The sequence below is a fragment of the Motacilla alba genome, chromosome 5, assembly GCF_015832195.1.
Source record: "Motacilla alba alba isolate MOTALB_02 chromosome 5, Motacilla_alba_V1.0_pri, whole genome shotgun sequence".
NCBI classification, from domain to species: domain Eukaryota; kingdom Metazoa; phylum Chordata; class Aves; order Passeriformes; family Motacillidae; genus Motacilla; species Motacilla alba.
In genome coordinates, this window is record NC_052020.1 from 51,422,439 (window position 1) to 51,444,869 (window position 22,431).

General features: G+C 38.7%; 1 protein-coding gene across 1 annotated transcript; it reads right to left on the reverse strand.

The window, feature by feature from the left end:
- Positions 1-337: 337 nt before the first annotated feature.
- On the reverse strand, positions 338-15,284 carry MOK (MOK protein kinase). The gene is given in 8 exon segments (XM_038139284.1): positions 338-3,748; positions 3,751-3,943; positions 3,946-3,957; positions 5,263-5,438; positions 5,866-5,969; positions 8,297-8,476; positions 14,402-14,479; positions 15,268-15,284. Coding segments are annotated over 8 exon segments (888 nt in total). The 3' UTR covers positions 338-3,620.
- Positions 15,285-22,431: the final 7,147 nt, after the last annotated feature.

Genomic DNA, 22,431 nt, shown 5'->3' on the forward strand with positions numbered 1-22,431 from the left:
CCTGGAAGGCACTTAAGACTTCTACTGTAGATACAGCTTTTAATAAAAATATTTTTCCTACTACATTAAAAATAATTAAAAGTGAGCAAAACACAGATAATATCAGTATGAAATTTTAGCTGGAAGAATGAGGGTAGGAACTATACTTGCCAGTTTGTAGTTTAAAGTTTGGGTGTATTTTAACTATAAAACAGGTGGGAAAACTCAAGTTTTCATATTCATCCAACAGCCAGAGAAGTGTAAGTTGTCTCCAGAGGTTTAACAGCAAAGAACTTGTTAGGAAATCAATATCCTTGAAGCACTGTATGTGCCAAACTGAGTAAGATCCACCTGAAAGTATAAAAAAAAAAAAAAAGAAGAAAAATTCCAATATGGTTCTTTACTTCAGATTTGCAATTTTATAGCAGAAATGATCTGTCGAACATGAAATTGCCGTTCTCATTACAACAGCTGGACAGAATGTGACAATACACAAGATGTTATTCTGGTAGCCCTTTTTTCCAGGTTAAAACTTAAAAAAATTCTAACTTCATCTTTTTCCTGGTGTATGAATAATCACCTACCTGACATGAACGAGGGAAGCAAACAGTGGCAATAACAGTTTTGAAATCAGAACGGCACTTTGTGCAAACACAGTTTGATGGAATTTTATATTTTTCAGTCATAATACTTAAACTTCAGCTTCTGTGATTTGAGGCTTCCAGAAACTGATTACAGCAAGCAACAAATACAATAAATATATCTCCATCAGGAATACAGTTTTGATAATCTGAGCTTTGACCTCCTGTATAGTGCTAGGAAAGGGAGATCTGAGTCAGAACAATCCATCAAATGTGGGTAGTAGGATTTGTCCTCTTTTTTGTTAAAAAATTAACAACAGTGGAGAGTAAGCTCCCTTGGATCCAGTTAGTTACCTATTTTTAGACCATCAATTTTAATGCTACTCATTATGCTCAACTCCAAATATATCAGCACTAAGCAACTCACCATCTTCCTCTCTGGAAAAAAACACTGGATAAGCTCAAGGCACCTCTTGCTCAGCGTTCCAAAGGTAAGAACTTAGAAATTACTGTTGCACTGTGTTGCCTGCCTAGAAAACTTCAGTCATTAATTTCATTTTTCAAGTGTAGCATCGTACCTTTCAATTATCTATCTATCTATCTGTCTATCTATAAAAAAATCTCTATGGTAAGTATTCAGACAAATAATGTATTGCCTTATTGTTGAAGTTCTCTGTTCTATCAGTATGAGCTGCTAACATGAAAGCATACAGATGTGGGGAGATGATTCACTGAAATGTAACAGAGCAGGAAACCTCAGCCAGTCACTGTGGTTTTACATACCTTCATTGCACTTTGGATACTGTGTTCAGGAGAACACTTTTTGCTTGCAACTGGAGGAAAGCAGCATCCATGCAGTAGGAGTTTCAATAAAATGACAAGGAGCAGTGAGCTGTACCATTGTGTTCTGCTGTTTCCCTTTGTTACAGTGTTCTCACTCTACTGGTGTAAAGCGCTTCCTCCACTAAAGCTCAGCTCATGTATTTGTTCAGTCCTAGTAAGAGAAATCTGCTCTTCCTTTGGCACACCTAGTGCAAGTAGCAGCAAAGCCTTGTTCAAGTGCTTTAGTCTTATTCTATACAAATTCTTGCCAAGGCTGGGATGTTTTTCCATTCTTGCTATTGAGATTCTGAAAATTTGCTATGAAGAAATGACATAAATTGAGCAATGGTACATGATGCAGGCGCACAATATTTAACTCAGTCAAATTTAAATCAATATCAAATACTCCCACAGTCTGCACCACATTTACCCTGTGCCTATTTTCATATTTTCAAGAATCTCCTTACAAATGCCACATTGATCCTCAGTATGGTATGTGACAATAATGCCATCTTCTAAACATGAAGACAAACATTAGTTAGACAAGTGCTTTTAAGCAGTAGATGTCAAAAGGATTCATAAAGAACTTGAGTCTCATGAGCTCGTCCACACAGGCTACAATGTGGAATTTGGGCATGCTCAAAGTTGTCCAAAGTTGATCTGAACAAGGATTAGGATCTAATCCAGTCACAACAGAACCCTACAAGTGCTGAGATGCCTCTTCTTACAAAAACAATCAACAAACCACAGCAAAAAACCTGCTTACTGGAAGAGCTCAAATGAGTAAGAAGAATAATTATTTTCACAAATGCACAGCCCTGTGGAGTCTCAGAAGGAGAGCTGAGAACATAACAGGCTTAATTTTTACTTGTACAAGATCTTTATATTAACCTGTGTTTTACTGCATTGTGTATCTTAATTGGTTAGAATAAATAGTCTGGATCTAGAGCACCAATCTCAGATTGATGCCTAAGGTTTGGCTAAGTGACTTGGATGTGATGTGCTCCTCCCCAGTGCCCCATTTTCCTCAGTGCCTCCCTGCAGCAGTACCTCTCACACAAAATGTCCTTTGCCTCCTGCTCATGGCTGGGTTTTTGAACAGCAGCACCAGAGCCCAGTGTTCGGTTAAGGAAAAAAAATTATGATCACTTCCCAATTATGAGCAGAGTAACTTTTATAACTATTAAAACCTCCAAAAAAGTTATTTGCCAAACCTGTCTTGCATGTACACTTGGTAGGCAGAAGATTTTTAACCCCTAGCCAAGTATGACTTGCACAGACTTTAGTTTTGTAAATAACAAAATGTTCTCTGACACATAAACAAATTTAAGTATTGTAAATTATTTAATGCAAGTTTTTAGATCTGAGGAATTTTAAAATCAATGGTATCAATTTGGAATAAAGATTCTTTCGTAGTAAGATAAGAATGTTGCCTTTTAACTCTTACCTTATTTAATAATAGGAAATATTCTGTTAAATTGTTGTTGGTGATCTGTGTGCCAGATTTCTAAAGCATGATCTGCTACAAGCTTTTACTGCTCTTTTAAGCAACTGGCTGCAATATCAGTCCCTGTTAAGACTTTGGATTAATGTTAAGATCAATGGCTTGGAGCTAAGTATGACTAAGTTTTACTTGCTTTTGAATTGGCTAAAAAGTTGGTTTAGCTTTGAATTAGATTATAGTTACATAAAAATGTTCAGCACTTACAGAAACTGCATCAAAATCGAGTATCTCGTACGATTGCACAATTTGCACATTCTCAGTAAAACCTGAGGTGGAAGTTACTGAGTACAGGAGAGGAATAAATTCCAGAGCTAACTGAAAAAACCCCCAAACTTTTAAATCTTTAAATCTAAAAAAAAAAAAAAAAAAAATAAAAAAATACAGCAGCTAGCTGTCATTTGTAATACAATTTGAAAACTTAAATTCTGTAGATAACATTCCATTCCTAATACTTGAACTCAAAGAATCCTTTCATGTTATTTTTAACCAACCTCCTCCTCCACCAGGTTCTAAAAGGAACAAGTACTGAGGAAGTTCAATGCAGAACACTCTCTGTGCTCTGCCAGAACAATGCTTTAATTAAATATTGACCCCCTTCAGGAACATAATATCAAAATGGTAGGAAAACAGCCCTCAAACCTTGTGGGGTTTTCCTACAAATTGTCAGAGCAAGACAAAATCAGGCACTGCTGTTCTTGTTAGATCTCTAACAACAGAAGCATGACTGGGTCTCTTCACTGCATAGCCAGGCTTTTCCTCACTTCTATTCCTTCTGTAGAAGACAAATGGAAATGTTTCAGGGAAGACTGAAGTGCCTTCTGTTTCTCAGACTGTTGAAGAAACAACAGAAGTTTCAAATGTTCTTCAGTGGGCAAGTGAGAGTCTACATCTCAATATTTGATCCAGCAAATCTGACAGACTGGAACACAGGGGTTCCACCACCTTCCTTAGGTTTCCAGAAAACTGAATGCAATGTAGGAGTAGGAAAGGAAATCAATTTGGCTACTCCAGAAAAATTTAATTTTGGTAACTCTCCCAGCAGAGGCCCATGTTGTTGATTTGGGTTTTTTTCTAGACTTTTCTGAGAGAATGCTTTTAAAATAAATAAACAAGATTCAATTTATTTCTGAGAACATCTTAAGGAATACAATTAGAAGAGAAACCCCAAATAATCAGAAATTAAAAAACCCGCAGCCAATTACAACTTCACCTCATTCCTTTTTAAAAATTACTTGCCTTACTTGATGTTTCTTGAAATCTTGCCTAAAGGAACTTCTTAGAAAACCTACACTGACGAATCCCAGAACTAAATTTGTGGAAAAAAGTGGCTTCTCCTGTAGAAGGAGAGTTCATGCTTTCAAAGCTGAATGTAAGCATAAAATAATTTAGAATTGTTCTTTGCTAGTTTGTGGAGGTTTTTGAGGGTTTTTTTGAAAAAACCTGTATTTGAAAGTTTTCCATGTGGTACTAACTTCCACCTCACCTTGCTGATACAGCAAGTGAATACATAGAGTATTTTTTACATAGCTGATATATAAACAAAGTTTTCGTTTGCCAGAATTTTTAATCAGAATTTAATTATTTATTATTTCATGTCAAATACACATTTAGAATTTTCCCCGATATCATCTATATGCATGGTAATTAAGTTTTTAAAAAAAAATAATTATTTGCTCAAAATATAGACTGAAACCCTGAAAAGGCAAAAGCACAATTCCTGTCTCTGCCACACTTTATCTGGAAAACTTTTTAAATCAAGGCAGACATCAAAAACAGGATGATGATATTTGAAAATAAAGGTGGAGCTGACCCTTTAAGTAACAGCAACTCTTAACAAGAGTCTACCGAGGGGATCATGAGGTATCAGAGCTTCTAAATTCTAACTTGTGTATGTCAGGGATTTGGGGGGAGGGGGAACTGCATCAGACCAAATAAAGATCTGTGTTTAGGCAGACAGAGTAAACCCAAGTAATCAGCTTAAGTAAAACATTTGTTTCTAGCTAACAAGCTCAGTGCTACAAATTACTTTCTCTAAATGGGCTGACAGTTCTTCCACTTAAATACCACCTGTCTTGGAGTTGCCTTTGAAATTTGCCATAAATACTGAGGTACTTGCCTTGACACATTTCCTACTACTCTTAATTTTCTGTGCATGGTTAAAGCTCATGTATTGGCTGTCTTAAAAAGGTGGGGGCAAAAAGAATAGAGACAAGCATCAGTAGTGTTTTAGGTAAGGTTGGACTCAATGCAAAGAACTATGTTGACTGAATTATGTTAATGGTTGACAAGACAAGGACTAGCACTGGAAACAAATTTAATTTCACTCCACTTGAAACAAGGACACAGTGCTCCCCTCACCTTTTGGCTTTAGTCTTCTAAATTGAAGTGATTTGAAGTCGCTTGCCAGAGTTCTTGACAATAAGGGTGCTGTAAGGTTTGATGGGCAGCAGTTCTCTCATTGGGGTCATATTTTATCATTGCACAAAGGAAACAGAAACTTTTAAAAGGCAATTTGTGCACAAGAGAAGACTTCCCTTTTCCTTTCTTTAAAGGGAGGATTCAAAACTCAAAATTCTGGACCTGTGTTAAGCAAGCTGGGAAAAACGTTTAATCCTGCATATTCAGAGAGGATTACAATTTACTGAAAAGAATTCACCTGATTTAGGTAAGCATTAATTAGGGAAAAGTAAGTAGTACTTGAAAAAACCCCTTTCATTTCCTAAAAATTTATGTCACTGGCCTTAAAGATACTATGGAAATAAAAGGGCAAATAAGATGAAGACAGGCTCAGATTTCCTCTGCTCTGCCTGTAAGGCTCATGAATGAGTGGCTGTCTCTGGGTAGGGATAGCAGACACTGCTCTTGTGTCAGCACAGATTTAGATTTTTGTGGTGGTTCCCTGAGCAGAAATTGCACACAGCTGTAGAGCTCTATTGTGGATATTGAAACAGTGAGATTAGTAGCTATGGGAGTGCATACTTGCTGCTTGAACTTTTGGAGTTTTGTTACCAGGACTGCCTATCACTTCATGGATTTTTGAGATGTGGTCCAGCTCATTATATCCAAGAAAAAGAGGCTGGAAACTGCAAGGTAAGAGATGGTGTTAGTACTAGACAAGACACAGTTGAACTGTCACTTTTGATTAAAAAAAACCTTTTTATTTTGTGAGGAAGATAAGATGTTAGAATTATTACTTTGCGGAAAGTTTAATACCCATCAACAGCTGGAGGAGAACGTGAGCAGCAGAGCAACACAGCTGCTGGTTTGCATTGGAGGAGTAGCTTGGGTTATTAAACAGAAATCTGTAGCTGCCCTCTCCTGCTGGTTTGGGAAAAATATGTAAAGAGCTCATCCCTTGTGGTGAAGGGCAATGGATCTGGGATTGTGTTTGCTTCTAGAAAAGTGGCAGATCCCAGAAGACAATGTGTTCTCCTCATTTTAAGACAGCAGAATCAAGCAGTCCCTCTTGCTGTGTATGCACATAGAAATGTATTTATAACACTCCATTCCTAACACACAGGTTCTTTGCAAGCAGCAATACTGGAAAGATAGTAATTTGAACTGCATTCCTGAGCTTGATGCTCAGTTAATATAAAACTTGCACAGAGTCCTTGAAAACATTGTTATCATATTAGAACAATCTGACTTTAGTCAGGTCCACTAACATTTATTTCCTGCACTTGTTGCTTTTTTCTTTGGGTTTGTAATTCAAGAAACACTTCAGTAGCAGCACATGACTCTTGAAAGCAAAACACTCAGGCCCTTTGAAGACACGAGAAACTTCTTTTTAACTGTTTGCAAATTCAATCAAACAGCTGGCTGCACACTGCTCTGAGTGTCTTCATAAAGCTTAGAGGAAGGAGAAAAAAGATCTGATTCACATTGTGCAGCTGCATCAAGACATGCAGCTGGGACTAGCTTCTGTGTGAACTAAAAATGTGCTGTTGTCAAATGTAAAACTGTAACAAATTCAAGAACAACTGTGCAAGCCACTGAAAAGTGTGATCCAGGAATCACGATTTACAGGGAACAGAAAGGGAAACAAGATTTGAAAGATCAGCATGGCTGAATAAAAGACTAAAAGTTCTTACACAATGTGCTGTAAACCATAAAGGCTTATGCAACCATTCAATAGCAACAACTGTAGGAGGCACTGAAAAAGAAACAAACCTGTCCAAAAGTGCCTTTAGTTTGGCAAGACTGTATCTCTTTAAATTAAGTAATTTCCAATAAACATCCCTCCTTTCTCTCTGAACACACCTGTAAGGTCTCTGAAAATGTTGTTGCAAAGAGTGAATTTTTTTACATTATGCTGAAACTACAAGGAAATATCCTTCAGGTTTGGGTTTTTTCCCCTAAGAAAACGTAAGTTTGCAGCATGTAATTTTCTTACAAAGCTACAAAGCCCAGCTGATTCAAGCTGAAATGAAAAAAACGAGACATTCTTAAAGCTTTGGTCCCAATTTACTTTGCAAGAGTACTGCCACATTTGGGATTTTTCTTTTAACAGTTTTCTGGCTGGAGAAGTAGAAATGTTTCTACAAGTTAGAAGGCAAAGCATAATGGTTGTCATTTAATGTGATGGTGATGGCAGCAGCTGCACTTGCCATGTGGAGGAGGAAAGAAGCAAAGCAAATGTTATCAGTCCTGGTTGCATATCAGAGACAGCAGTGTGGGAGGAGAATAAAGAACTGCTGCTGTTGCTAGGGCACAAAGAAATTGGAGAAATACTCATGGTGGGTATTTTTGCTTTTTTCTTGAAAACCAGTGACAAATTTTTTGAGTTATAGTTTCATCATCACCAAAAATCTTAAAAGACTTAATTAGTTTTCTCCTGAACTCTTCCTTCATCAGAACCTGATTTCAAAATATACCAGCACACAAGATCTTAAGAGCACAGGGGTCATAGATACACTATACTGTAAATCAAATCTGTAAATCAGAGGAAGTGTATTCTCTAATCTCCTCTGTTTTTGCAGAAAGTATTAAAAAGTCCAAAAAAAGTGAGAAAAATTTTACCATTAAGCGCATTAACAAGACTGAGGATAGTTTGTGATGCTCATAAGAGGAAATGAGCCATACTCTACACAGAGATAAAGCAGAGAAAATACATTTTTACTAAATACTAAGCGATTGGGGAAAAATGTTCAAAAGTGTTTCTTTGTAAATCACTTTTGTTTGTACTGTGTTCTCTTGAACTGCTTTATTACTGACCTGCCACAGGGTGAAGGGAGTGCCACACCAGACAGGATTACTGCCTCATGAACCCTGCTCACTAAGCACAGAAGCTTCTTCTACAAATCCATGGAAACGAAGATCATATTATCCAAACCACATGCTCCTATTTTGAGTTATTTACCTTTGATTATCTTGATTAATGATAAGCAAAACCCTCCACTGAACACAGAACCTTGTGATTTTATAGAAAACACAGCCAGGACTCCACATGCCAATTTTGTAACTCTAGAGCCCTTTTGTAAGCAAACATTCAGGTGCTCAGCACCAGCGTGGGGAGGTACTGTGTGCCTGCTGAGAATGGATACTCCTACAAGATCCAAATTCTCTTAACTTCAGGGTGTTCTGGTGCAAAAATAAATAAAGTAGTTCCACAGATTACAAACAGTAAAATATTCAAGCAATGACTGTAAAATAGTCATTGTAAAAGAAATCACAGATTGCTTTAAGAAGAAACTTTCTAAAATCCAGAGGTAGTATCACAGCAGTAAAGCTGCATTAAAATAGTAAGTAGAATCCAGACATGAAGATATCTGTGTCCATAGTATGCAATTCAAATACTGTTCTGTACATCATGAAAATAAAGGTCTAAGAGCATAGGGACTATCACAGAAGGAAAGACTACTAAATAGGACATCTAGATTAAGTTATTAGAGTTCTTCTGTTTAGCAGTGATATAATAGGTGGCTTTGGCTTCTCCTGTGCACTTCTATGACTCAAAAAGTTATCTTCAGAAAATAAAATTTCATTAACCGAATTTAAAAATCCTTCCTTTTCAAACATTAGCAAAATAACTTTCTGGAACTGTAAAGAGAGATAGTTAAAATTAAATCTTCTGAAAGCCACTATCTTCTGCTCTCTTTTGTTTGTGTAACTTCCACTAAATGTAGGAATTGAATGTAGAAAGAAAGAGCTGCAAAACTGAACCCTATTTCCTGTGTCTAGATTAACACAGAAATGAAAATACATATTAACAGAGGATAAAGAACAGGTTTTTAGGTTGGAGGGAACACACACAGGGTGTAATGCATCTCATTCAGTCATTTCAGTTTTTAGCCAGTAATAAATTGTTTGTTCATTCCCTGAGATCAGAAATACAGTAACTGTCTATATATTTCTTAAAAAATTGTACTTTTGTTCATGAACATTACCTTCTTAGGGTAAAGAGAAAAATACTTATATACTTCACTTTTAGTTAAATATCCTCACATAAATTTAATTACCTTTATTATTTTCTTGTCGCCCATTGCTCTGAAATAACCCATTTCTGTACTAATACAAACACAGCGGAGAAGAATTCAGTAAAAAGATAAACATTATCCGTGCTTCCAGTTATTTGTAAAAAACAAAAAATACTTAGAGAAACCAGCACTTTTTTCAAACTTATCAACATAATAGTAAAAACTTAAATTTTGCAATCATGGTGAGACAACAGCTACAGCTATAGGAATGGGGAATAGGAAAGTCCAGGCAGGACAGGCCAGGCTTTCTGCTTCTGCTCTCACCAGGGCTACCAGAGGATCAGAAGGGCCATCCCCTCCCAGGAGGGCTTCCTGCAGCAGGTACTAGAGCTCCTTTGGGGTGCTGGCAGCAGCTCTGGCTGCCTGCTGCCTCCTAGGGCTCTGCTGCAGGCAAAGATTTATCTGGGCCATGGCCTTTTCTCTCCCTGCAGCAGTCGGCGGCTGCCCCAGACAATTGTTTCTGCCTAGAGAAGACCCTGAAAAAAAAGTGTGCTACATTTGCAACCAGGTCTTTCACCTCAGTACACAATCTAAAGATTTGCATATCTGTTACATGTTGTTCCTGGGTTTTTTTTATGGCAATGGCTTTCTCCTTCCTAGAATAAAATTTCAAGTTGTGTGAGCCTTTTTTCCTGAAGAACAAATAGAGTACAAATAACAGTCTTCAGCTTCCAGAGGTGCATTGATATCACCTTTTTCAATTATACAACTTTTATTTGTCATTTATAGCTAGCTTTGTAATTCATTTTCCACTCAACTTCTGACATAATTTATATTTCAGTATGCACCAGAATAGCTCAACTAACAATTGTCAATTCAATACTCTGTAAGATGCCTTAGTTTTTACTGCATGTATTATTTGCAGTATCTATTTCCCCAAGTTCTAGCAGAACTGCAATATTTCACTTCTAAAGATCTCATTTCCTCTCTACTCAAAGTAATTGTCCTTCAGGTTAAAGATCTGTATCAATCACCTCAAGTTACCAAGATGGTTAAAAGACTCTGATTCACATCTGAATTGCAAATTCAAGGCTAACCTATGTTGTTTAGCTTGCTGTTGCTGTTAGGCAATAATTACAGTTATAAAATTTATCTATTTTTCAGAGCCATTCACTAACTGCTCAGCTTTTTTCTTTTATAGGCTCCAAAGGCCTTTTAATCTTGCTGTAATGCCTTTATGTAACGCTGCAATGCCATCAACGGAGGCAGAAATGATCACATTTTTGAAAAACAAAGCAGGTACTGATCTGCGTGATGACAGTAGTATGAGTAATTGGCTGGGAGGAGGAGGGAGATTATCAGGACAGTAACTCATTGAGGCCAGAGCCCCAGAGCCAGACTTGTGTTCCCAGCTGATTACAGTGCTCCTCCAGGCAGCCACATAATCCACTGAGCAGGATTAGATCACAAAGCACTTGGAACAGAGTACCATTTACATCGGGAATTGTAGTAGTAGTGCCCCCATAGAGATAAATGGCGCTTTCAACATCAGGACTTTTGTCATTTATAGTGGAAAAGATAAATGCATAAAATGCAGCTATTCAAATCAATTTAGATTATTATTCTTATTTAAGGAATTGGGCCTTCATATAAAGAAGTCATGCTCAATTGCTTTTTCATTACATGTCACTAGAAAAATCTGGAGCAGATGCTCTTCTGCTTCCAGATTTATCACTGGAGGAACCTCATTTGGCAGTCATGGTGCAGTGAATCTTAAGGCAGTGGCACTTGAGCCTTCTATAATTTCTCTTGAGAGATCCTCTACACCTCTCTCTCAGCCACTTTTTTCATTGTTTTAAATTACCAAACTGCTGTTGATTAAATAAAGGGCGAGATTGTTTTTCAGTTATTAAATGCTTCTGCTATAAATTAACAGCAAGACAGTTATGACTTTGGGTTAAAGAAAAATAGGCTTGATTGAAGTAACATGGATCTCTTGGTTTTTTAAGCAAAAACACAAAAGCATCAGCTTTCCACATTAGTAGCATTACAGTGAACTGTAACAGTGAACTGTCCTCCTAATTACAGACGTCTCCATACTCCTTGTCAAATTAAATATTCATTTTCAGTCCACTTCAGTTCGCTTTCCTATTATACTCTATGATTTGACAAGCTCCACCCCATGTGCCACCACCTCATACAACATTAAAAATAAGGCGCTTGTATCATGGTAAACATAGTCCAGACTCAAAATTCCAACCATAAAGAAGAATCAGCAATTTACAGAAGTTCAGGTAAACCCAGATGAATGTTCAGATAATCCCTAACTGCAGCATTTCAGATCACTATTGAACACAGATTTCATTTTCAACTGATTCACCATGCCATAGAAAAGGAGTTTACTATAATTCAGTGGTGTGAAAACAATAACCTTCTGGAAAACTTTGAAAGAACTTGTGTTTTTTTAAATAGTAAAAAAAACCAGAACCTACTGAAATGATGATTCTCATTTCCATCTGAATACCATGCTAAATATAGCAAACCCAAAAAGTCTTATTAAAACTAGTACACCCTAATATCTACTTCAGCAATCAGCAAATAACTCAATTTTAATCTCACATTCTTATCTAGGTCAGAAACAGAGTTACTCCTTTTGTTAGAGATCTGAATAGTCAGTGTCACCAATGTCATGCTCAGGAGCGAGTCTGTATTGTATTACACTGAATGGCACTTGCACGTTCAGTTATTTAAACTGAACTCCCAAGTGTTAAGACATTACGAATTCTTAATTATTCATTTTTAAAAATCCTCTTTTACTTATGAATTGTAAGTCCCTTCATTTGCTGTATCCAATTCCTATACTGTTTATATAAGAACTGGTTTTAAATCAGCTTTTGTTCTAAATTTTTTGGAGGAACTCTTCCTTAAGCTTTATGATCTCTGACCTGCTTTGACAAACAGCTCCAGAATTTTTAAATATAGGAGGTATGAGGGAACAATGTTATTTTATAAAGAAAACTTAGTGAAAGGCTTTTTTACTAGGTATAAAAACTGAAAATCCTTATTCATTGATTCAATTGTTTTGAAACAAATGGGAATGATTTTCTTAATACCTCACAACAGCCCTGACCTAACAAAGAATCTGTTTAAATTTTATTTTTTGTAACATAAAGCAATTTTTTTGTGGTTTGCAGTCAAGGTTGTTTGACTGTAGAATAGATGGCTGTGGACTGCATCTACCCATGCCTTAAACAATTGGGTGTATTCCACTGGCAAGAAATAAAGGGTAAAGCAGTACAGCACAAGATTCCCTATGAGTTCTATAATCTGTCACAGTGAACAACCAAGTGAAAAATAATTAATTCCACTTTGTGATCTACACAAGGAGAGTTTATGTTTCTTAAGCATATGCTACATACCTTTTATCAGCTCATAAACAGTCATGGCCATAAATTCACATACCAGTGAAAGGGAGCCAGGGTTTTTCATCCCTGCAGAAACAAATAAGGAGATTTTAAGCTAGAAATAAAACTTGGACATTGATTTGTCTACAGTGTAGAAAAAAAGTACGTTGTTTAATCAGTATCAAAATTGACATGTTCATTTTTAATTGATACTATCTCACAGAAGTTTTTAAACTTACATCTGAGGTATCATAGTTTTAGTTTATGCTATCCAAAGCACCCACTGCAGAAGTCAACTGATTTATTCAATGAAGCTTTTTGAAGGCATGTTTTCTGGGCATATCACACTGTTCAGTATCAAGAAATTTCCAGTAAATTAACTGATACAAGCTTAGAATAAAAGGGAGGGAAGCCATTACACTATATGTGAAAGTACTTTCTCCTCAGAACTCCAGTAGTGTTCTGTTGCATGGCAATGAGTATCTGGCTGGAATCACTGTTTTGCTGACAACAGCAATTTAAAGTATAATCATGATGTAATACACCTGACACTTTATTTTCCATGTCACTGCCCTGCAGAGGCAGACGTCTTTAGGTCTTCAGTTTTTTCTTGTAAGATAATTGCATTACAGTCCATCTCCCCTGCAATGTTGTATTAACCCAGCCAGGAAAAGGCTGAGGGTACAATCTGCAGTTCAGCTTGCAGGAGCTCAGCAAGCTGGCTGGCCAGCTGGATTACCCTTGGTTAACAGCACAGCAGCTGAGGCTGAGAATCCCACACAGCCAAGCTGCTGACACCATTAGCGCCTTCCCGTGTAAAAAACAGGACTGGCAATAACAGTGTACTACTTGTACAGCCTTGAACAGAGAAATAAGACAGCCTGAAGGGCAAAAAAAAATATATTTCAGAGCAGTCAACATGTTTTGTGTCAAGTATTTGAATAATGAAGGATACGTCTGCTGTTGCACAGTGATGAAATGTACCATGCAGTAATGGAGTAAATGCTGTCATAAAACGTGATCACTCTGGGAGACAGAACATGTCCCCAGAAGACACTGAAGTGCTTAATGAGGCAAGGAACCCAACTTTATCACCGACACCTCTTTCCAAAAGCACAGCTCAGCTACTGCCTAATTCTGAGAGCTAAACTTCAACTGCTTGCTCAGGGGAGTCTGTAAAATTGCCTGTGAAATGACACTGCCAAATAGTTTACTTTGATCCCTGGTTTAAACTGATAAATCAAGCCAAGGTCCATAGGTACCAGAGGCTATTTCAGCAGGTAAGCTCTGAGTGTGCCTAAGCAGAGCACTGAGCCATGGTGCACAGTTAAAGCACTAACTGGATGTGGGACGTGGGTTGAAATCACCAGCAAATCTTACATATGATGAGATGAAATTGAACTATGCTTAACACATATTTAGATTTTCATTTTAATACTGATGTTGAAATATTTTGGTCTGTTGGAAAAGAGACACAAAAAGCAAGAGCTACATCAGACAAGAGCTACATCAGACTTTCTTAGCAAAAGCAGACATGTAGACTTCAGATTTTGAGAAACTTGTTTCAAACTCAAAAAGCTGGTTAAGAATCTACAGGTTGTCTCTAGACCCAAAAGTTACTGGATATTGTTCAAATACAGGAATAAAGAAGAAAGAAATCAATGCACCATGCATACAGAACAACTTCATGCAAACATAAAGATAGTAGGATGTGGAGTCAGCCTCCTCAGTGCTTGTATTTACCTCAGATTATTCACTTGTTCTATACTAAAGCTGAATTAAACAGAAAAGAGGAAGACTGTCTTGCAGCCAAGGACTGGATTATAGCTGACTTTCCCCTGCCATGAGGCTGTCAGAACTTCAGTCTGTCACTGAACTTTCAAAGGCAGGGCCTGATAAATTGTTTCCTTCCTGTGTCTTTATTGAGCAGATCAGTAATTAGTAAATGGCTTTATTCCTTCCTGCAGCTTGGAGTAGCTGGGTTTACCCCAAGAAGAAAAGTAGTAATGTGTTGTGCTCCGGACACCAGTTACCATACCAAAGAGCTCCCAGCAGGAATTTTGTGTTGCATAAGAGTGTGGATGATACTTTTCCTCTGTGCTGCTGTAGCATACATTCCAAACATTGCTCAGTGGGATGCATTGCCAAATTTAACGTTTAAAATCAAGTTTTGATGGAAACATCTTACATGAAAAATAGACACTATTCAATTATTGTGTATATTATTTCATTGCCCTCCTAGGATTTAATAAACAAAAAACCCACGCTACAGAAACTCTGGGGAGGAAGCAGGAAACAAAGAGCCTTGCACACTATTGAATGGATCAGAGCAGGACATACGTCTTTTCCCAGTCAGACGTACAGCTAAACACCAAAACAATATTTTCCACTTTGAAACGAGGAGAAATACCTTGTATGGGCAGGTTCTGTTTAAAATAATGTTATTATCTGTTGTTAAAAGAGTTCGCTTCATCAAAAGAATCTGTCAGTCAATTTATCAAAGGGTTAAAGGCCTAAAAGATGTTTTAGATGAAAAGATGACAGAGTCTGCAGTGCCTTACCACTGAGTTGTGTACATCTGCCCTTGATACAGTTAAGCAGATATTTTAAATACTAAATATATACTAAATATAATTAAATAATACTAAATATAATGAAGTGGACAATTCTGTCAGTTGTAGGTAGTGTATAAATGGACCAACAGATCTCTAACAATATAACAGAGAATCAGAAGCCACATTACTTGAAGATATTTCTCTTTCTTTAACTGATATTCTTTGAAGCTCTGAGTTACATTTTGAAAGCTCACCTAAGAGCAAAATGTCCCATTTCACTTTGTATGTACAAATGAGTCATTCCCAGTGATTTCATTAGGAACTTGATATTTTTAACTGAGAATATGAAATCAGTAACCCAAGAGTCACTGGCTGGCACTCATATACTTGGAGGACAATGTCAAGTCTATGTCTACTTACTCACAGCCCTCTCCTCTATTTTCCTAACTGATGATAATGAAGAACTGATAATAAACTAACTGATAATAAAAAGAACCTATTTTGTGACCATATAACATCTGGATGATGGATGTAAATATAAGTGCAAATATGAAGGAGAACTAATGCTATACATTGACTAAGGATAAATGCACTGGTTTTAACCTGCATTACAACAGAACTTAAAGAGGCTGAAAAAAGTATTACCCAAGAAGAGGACTGACACATTTCCTCCAACTATTATTTACAGATAAAAGAGACACAGCACAAGTATATTCAGTGCATTTGGCAAGGCAGAAATCAACTATTTATTCCTCATTCATGGTTTCACCCTCAACCCAGTGGCCAGGCCTCGTTTAATACAGTGGGTGACATCAATTAGAGCACTCAAGGAAGTAACCCCCCAGTGCCAAACAGGAAGGCAGAGCTCTCTTTCTGTACCACATGCAAACCTTTTTAATTCATGTGTACTTAAAAAGCTTCACTTAGTCTTAATTTTGTGTTCCCTCACTGAATTTAAACATGGTTTTCTGTAGAATTTCCGTGATTAATTATGCATACCTTTCAAAATGCTGCTTCATGTATTTACTTAACATAGTACTTTCCATCCCAGAGACTCCCTTTCCCCAGAACATCAGAAAATATTCCCTCTCCTTATCTTAGCAATTGATATTTTAAAAACAAAAATACACTGTTTCAGTGTGTTTGAAGTTATGAAGACTGTGTATCAATCCTTACTTTATTTGTCAAATGCTGACTAATGGAAAACTTTGAAATGTAAGAGACATTTTGTTAACATTAAGTTGAGAGAAAATAAAATGAAAAACAGCAAATGAGGTTTTGCTGCCCAGATTACAGAACTATATATATTCCAGAAAGTAGAAGACAATAATTCTTAGACAATAAACTGCCACTTCCTTGCTCAGAGATACAATGCCTCTCCCCACAGCCCTTCCTACCTTTTCTTATGCTGCAGCATATTAGCAACTCATATTTGAATTTATTCTTTGCTTCTTTCACCAAAACAAAACAAAAAAACTCCCTTTATTTACAATGTACTGAAAACAAAATTATCTACAAAAGCAAGTCTATCATGGAATCATTGTTCCAATATGGGGGTTATTTGTTGGGGTTTTTTTGCGGAGGTATTGTTTGTTTTTTTGGAGGTTTGTTTGGGTTGGTTTTATTTTGGTTTTTTTTAACATATTGTATTTTAAGCAAAGCAGTTTCTGATTTTAAAGCTTTATTCCCATATTAAATTCATATGAGATTTGCACTGGGCCAAAAGTAGTGTTTGGCTTTGATAATTAAATGCTTCAAATACAAGGATGTGAAAAATCAGTCAATTCTAACTCTGCAGAACTTTTAGGGATGAAGCAGATATGGGTTATTAAAAAAGTTTTATTTAGATTAATTTTCAGATCTTCTAATTTCCATCAGAATTGACTTATTTCTTTCCTCCTTTATTCTCCTTCAGCTTTGTGATTAAATGTTCTTTACCAATCCCAGTGCCTAGTTCCCTTCACCCACCTCATCCTCCTATTTCCTTTTATTTTTAGCACCTGCAGATTCTATCCTTGATAATTTTTTCAGTAATTTCACCTGAGCAAAATCCAATTCTGGTTAGCTTTATGCTGCTGTTGCTTTTGACATGGGTCTTATTATTCAAGAAAGATGCAAACCCAGTCATTTTCAGGGAGGCAGGGCAGAAAATCTCTTCTATCATATTCAGGCCATATTCAAAGTCGCAAGCTTTGTGATAGCAGTAAATTCAGTGTGGCTGCCTGTTATTAGTTACTGTCACAACAGCACCTGGCAGGGACCTGGCCTGTGACAATCAGCACTTTGTGAGGCACCTTCCCTGCCGGGTGTGAGGACTCCTTCTAAGGTCAGTTCTCAAGCAGTTTCTGTCCTACTGCCTTGTTTTAGAAGATAAGAGAATTTACTAGCAGAGATGAGGGCTATTTCATGCCAGCTACTCTTTGTGTCCAAGAAGATTTCCAGACATGTTTAATTTACAAGTATAAACACAGCCTTACAGTGGAGAAAGCCTGCCAAGAAATTTTGCAGAGGGAAAAAGTTACTTAGGCAGGGACATTCTAATGCTGTCTTCCAACTAACAATCGATTTGTGTTGTCTTATTCTCTCTTCATCTCCCCAGCTTTCATACTTGCTTCTGTTTAAACAAAAAACCAAACAAAACCCAAACAACAAAAAAGTGTTTTCTTTTCTTGCGAGCCAAATGCCTGTATTTTCATTAGTAGGAACCTTCCCCTTGCACCTTTCTTCAATACAGTAGCAGCACTTACATGAGAATTGTCAGGTGCTCTTCTCATTTTTATCATCTGCTGCTTCTGTTTTCTGATCATTAGCAATCATGCTGCATCATAAACTAACTAATTAGGCCACCTAAATTTGAAAAATTGGAAATACAGAGTAATTTAAAAGAAACCACACCATCTCATGCACTCAACAGAGACAATTTACATGTAGAGCTATTTTAGAAGCACAAACTGAATTTGAGAATCATTGTGGGTAAAGGAGGCAATCTCCAACACGGGGAGGAGACCACAGGACAGTTTCATTGTTTGGGCTGTAATTTGGTAAAGTGCTTCAGGTGAGCTGACCCTCAGCCTTCACCAATTGAGACTGAAGAAATAACATCCTGTCAGGAAAAGAATCAACGTGTTCTCTATCCCCACCTTAAGTTTTAATTTCCTATCCAAATTGGTAAATATAAGATGGAAACTGTAAATTCAGACTACTTAAATACTACTCCCTCCGAATTCAGTGTAAATGCATTTTTTGGTAGCAACTGATACCCTCGAACTGGTCACAAACACACTGCCTGTGTTACATGTTCTTATAATGTCAGAACCAGCCCTGGAGCCCAAATATACACAAGACAGACACACAAAAAAAGCTGGCTATTTGTTGATTTACTCTTTTATTCTAATCAATGGCCATCCTGAATTTTTTTCTTCTTAAATGCAAATAATTGATTCTCTGGTATTAAAAAAAAATAAATCAAAATCATATGATGTGAAAATGAGATCTTAATATCTATGGCATACCAGCCATAGTGTTAATAAACAAAGTGCTTGAGCAGAGAAATGCAGGGAAAGCGTTATTGTACAAATTTCTGAAAATATCTTCAGGTATTTAAACAAGCCAGAGAGTATATGTTCATACCATTTAGCTATGTTTATATATTTTCTTCTATAAATGTGTTTTACACATACAAGAGAAGCCCAGATGACAGTGGAGAGCTCAAAACAACCTGAGTTGTTTAGATTTTAAATTGCAGAATTGGCATACGGTACAAGGACTTAAACCTTCACACATTTTAGAACATTCTTCCAGCACAGAAGATCCTTTCCACATCAGCCTGTAAAACTTGTTATTGTAATTCTTTCACAACAGAGAGCTCTGTAGACAAAATAAATACCCCACACCTAACCAAGGACTGAGGCTTTCACCTGGCACTCATGAGACCCACCCAGTTAAAAGAACCAAGCAAAGGCCTGGATAATTTCAACTGACTGTATAAAGGGTGGAAGCAGGGATGAAAATTGCATTATTTGAAATGTCTCTTTGATGAATAAAGTCAATGTGTAAACTCTGAACAAAACAGGTCACTAAAATAAGAGGGGTTTTCTCCTAGGGATAAAATGATAATATGAAAGTTAATTATTGTTTAATCAGCAGCTGAAAGAAAATCAGACATTGTAAGAACAACAGAATAGAAGTTTATATAGAATAAGAAGAAATAAAATTTAGGTTTCAGGTGTACTAACAGATTTTAATTTTGCATTCACAAGCCAAGATTTCTGGAGATTCTTAAAAATCCACTTCAGCACCATCCTGATCATGATGTGATCACATCCTGAGAGTGACAAGGCAACAAAAAGAACCCACCAAAACAAAAGACTTCAAGCACATGCTGAACAGAAAAAGCCAACTCAGAGCAACTTTAAGCTAAGAAAATTTGTACAGCTACAAAACAAAACTTACTACCAGTTATGATTACCTGCATTTGTTGTAGTCCAAGTTGAAGACTGGAAGAAAGGTTAAAACTTTTGTGAGCATTGTAAGACTGAAAGCTTCAAGGATAAATTAAAGGAAGTGTTTCAATTACATTTGCATAGAACACTGAAGAATAATAGAGACCTGATCACTGGGTAGAGTTCTTTCAATCTGTAACAACAGATGTGAACTAACCTCTCCCCTCCCTCCTCTCTGTTTCAGCACACACAGATGTTCAAGCTTAGCATCATTAGTGGAAAGGGAAATAAGGGTTGGGAAGAACAAGCTGTAGCAATATGAACACCCCAAAAAAGTGGCCATGAATTATTCAACAGAATAGGAGTTTAATGTGCAAGAGGCTAGAGAACCCAGGAAATAAGGAACAATCTAAATATAAATCATGGGCAAGTGATGGAAGTCAAACCCAATCAATGTAACCAGAGAGTGAGGAAAATTATTAATCATTTAGAATTAAAGAATTCAATACAAAATGACACAAAAGACAGCACTACAGTAGTCAAAAGAGGATATAAGAAAAATCTAAAGCAGACACTTTGTTACAAAGATGCCAAGATACTGAGGAAGAAAAAGCTAAGATGTTTAAGAATGACATTGATACAAGTGGGAAGAGAGAAATAACCAAAGAAATGAAGGAAGCAGCAAGAAGTTGAGCTTCAAGGCCATGGTACGTAATGATTGCACTCAGAGACAAGCCAGACGTGCAGGGTGTGACACGGCACGATGTGAAGGATGCTAAGCAATGGAAAGCAAGGCGTGCCGAACCAGGAAAACTTAGCAATTCCTGAGAAAGCACTCGGAGAGACCAGCAGCCGGGGTGATGTCCCGCAGGAGCCCAGACAAAGACCTATTCGCTCCCTGCTGCGGAGGAGTGGGACGCAGAGACCAGCACTGCCATGCGAGACCCGGGAGCTGCCCACGGGCCGCAGGTTCGGCGTTTCCAGGGGCTGCAGAAGCACCCACAGCCCCCTCGGCGCGGGCGCTCCCTAAGACCACGGCCCCCTCGGTGACCGTCAGCTTCCCTGGAGGGACCGGGCCCGCACCACCCCTCAGAAAGGGCCCGAGGCCGTTCCCCGTACCCTCTTACTGTGCCTCCCGCGCCGTCCCGCAGGTGCCGGGGGTGGCGGATGAGCGGCCGGGCGGGTCCCGGCCCCGCTCCCGGCGCTGCCCTCAGGCCGCCATGTTGTGTTCCAGTCGCCCCGGCAACCGCGCACGCGCCGGCCCCGCGCCGCGGCCCGCTGCACACGGCACGGCCGGGAGGGGCGCATGCGCAGTGTGCTCGGCGTGCCGGCGCCCCGCCCCCGCCCGGCAGGTGCGCGCCCAGGTGCGGGAGGATTGGGGATGAAGCGCCCTCGGATAATTCTTTTTAATTTTTTTTTTTTTTTTTTTAAGGAAAAGGAAAGACAATCCCAAGGTGAATGGGCTGTCTGGACGAGATCCCCCAAGGACTGAAGTCAGGAGAATGGAGCAGTAACTGGGGGAAATGTGATTTCGGCAGTGCGAGATCGCAACCCATTGGCCACCTACCCAGAAGGGACCCCAGACTCAACCGGAACAAAAGAACTGCGGACTAATTAGCATGAGAAGCGAGATGCCACTACCAAATAGTGGTTTGAGCACTAATAAATAGAAAACTTACGTAGTTGATAACCGAGGAATGCTGATGCCTTTGTTTGTTAGATGGTATAGCAAGTGTAAAGTTTTGATGATCATTGGGTTAGCCTTTTGTGGGATACCACCCAGCTCCCTGCTTTGCGCAAACTAGAATAAAGCCCGAAATACCTCTCCTCGAGGTGTCAGTGGGCGTCCCGACTCCCCGGGAATGGCGGGGCTGAGCCGCCCGCGGGTGAGGGGGTAAGGAGGGGAGCCCTTGGGACAAGAGACGAGCTCCATAAATCCAGCGGCGGGCCCTGTCTGCTGCCAAGTCTCGGGTGTCCGTAGCAGCGCCCCGGCGGCTCAGATTCATCCCCGGTGATGGGCTGATCCCTGGCGGATCCTGCGCGCCACTGCGGGATGGGGAGTGCAGCCGTACCGCCAGCCTGGCAGAGAGAAGAGCCCGGGAAGAGACCAGACCAGGGGCTGTGTTCTCACCGAGCTGTCTCCAAAATCCCGCATTTTGGGGAGCTGTGTCATCTCCTCCCTGTCCCCGTCCCCCGGTGTTTGTCTCTGGCTAAACAGACATCCTGTGCTTTAACGTAGGCTTCAAAGGTGGGCAGAAAAATTCGTTTTTACGCAGCATATGTAGCAAAAATCAAAACACCAGGAAAAGGTGATTTTTTTTTTTTTGTCCGTGCAAACCAAGATCCTAGTAGTGTGTTAAACAGAATAGTAGATGCTTTTTAAGACTGTTCAAATATTTTAATTATAAGAAACTGGAATCATATCTTAGTAAACTTGGAGAAGTATTAGCCTATTGACTTAGAGGCAACGTTGTCCCCGATCCCACGTTACGGTTGTTCCCTCCCAGGCGCTGCATCTCTCTATAGGCAGGGAAAAGTTTTCCGATTTGCTCTTGGTTTTTCTGAGGAGTTAAGCGTGTGTTTCTATAAGCGCGGGCCCGGCTCCGGCGCTCCCGGGGATGAGTGGGTTCCTCGCTCACTCTGTCGCCTTCGCCGCCCCGGCCGAAGGGCGGAACATTGGCCTGGATTATCTTTACATCAGCCAGACAGGCTGCCCTGTGCGTCAGGT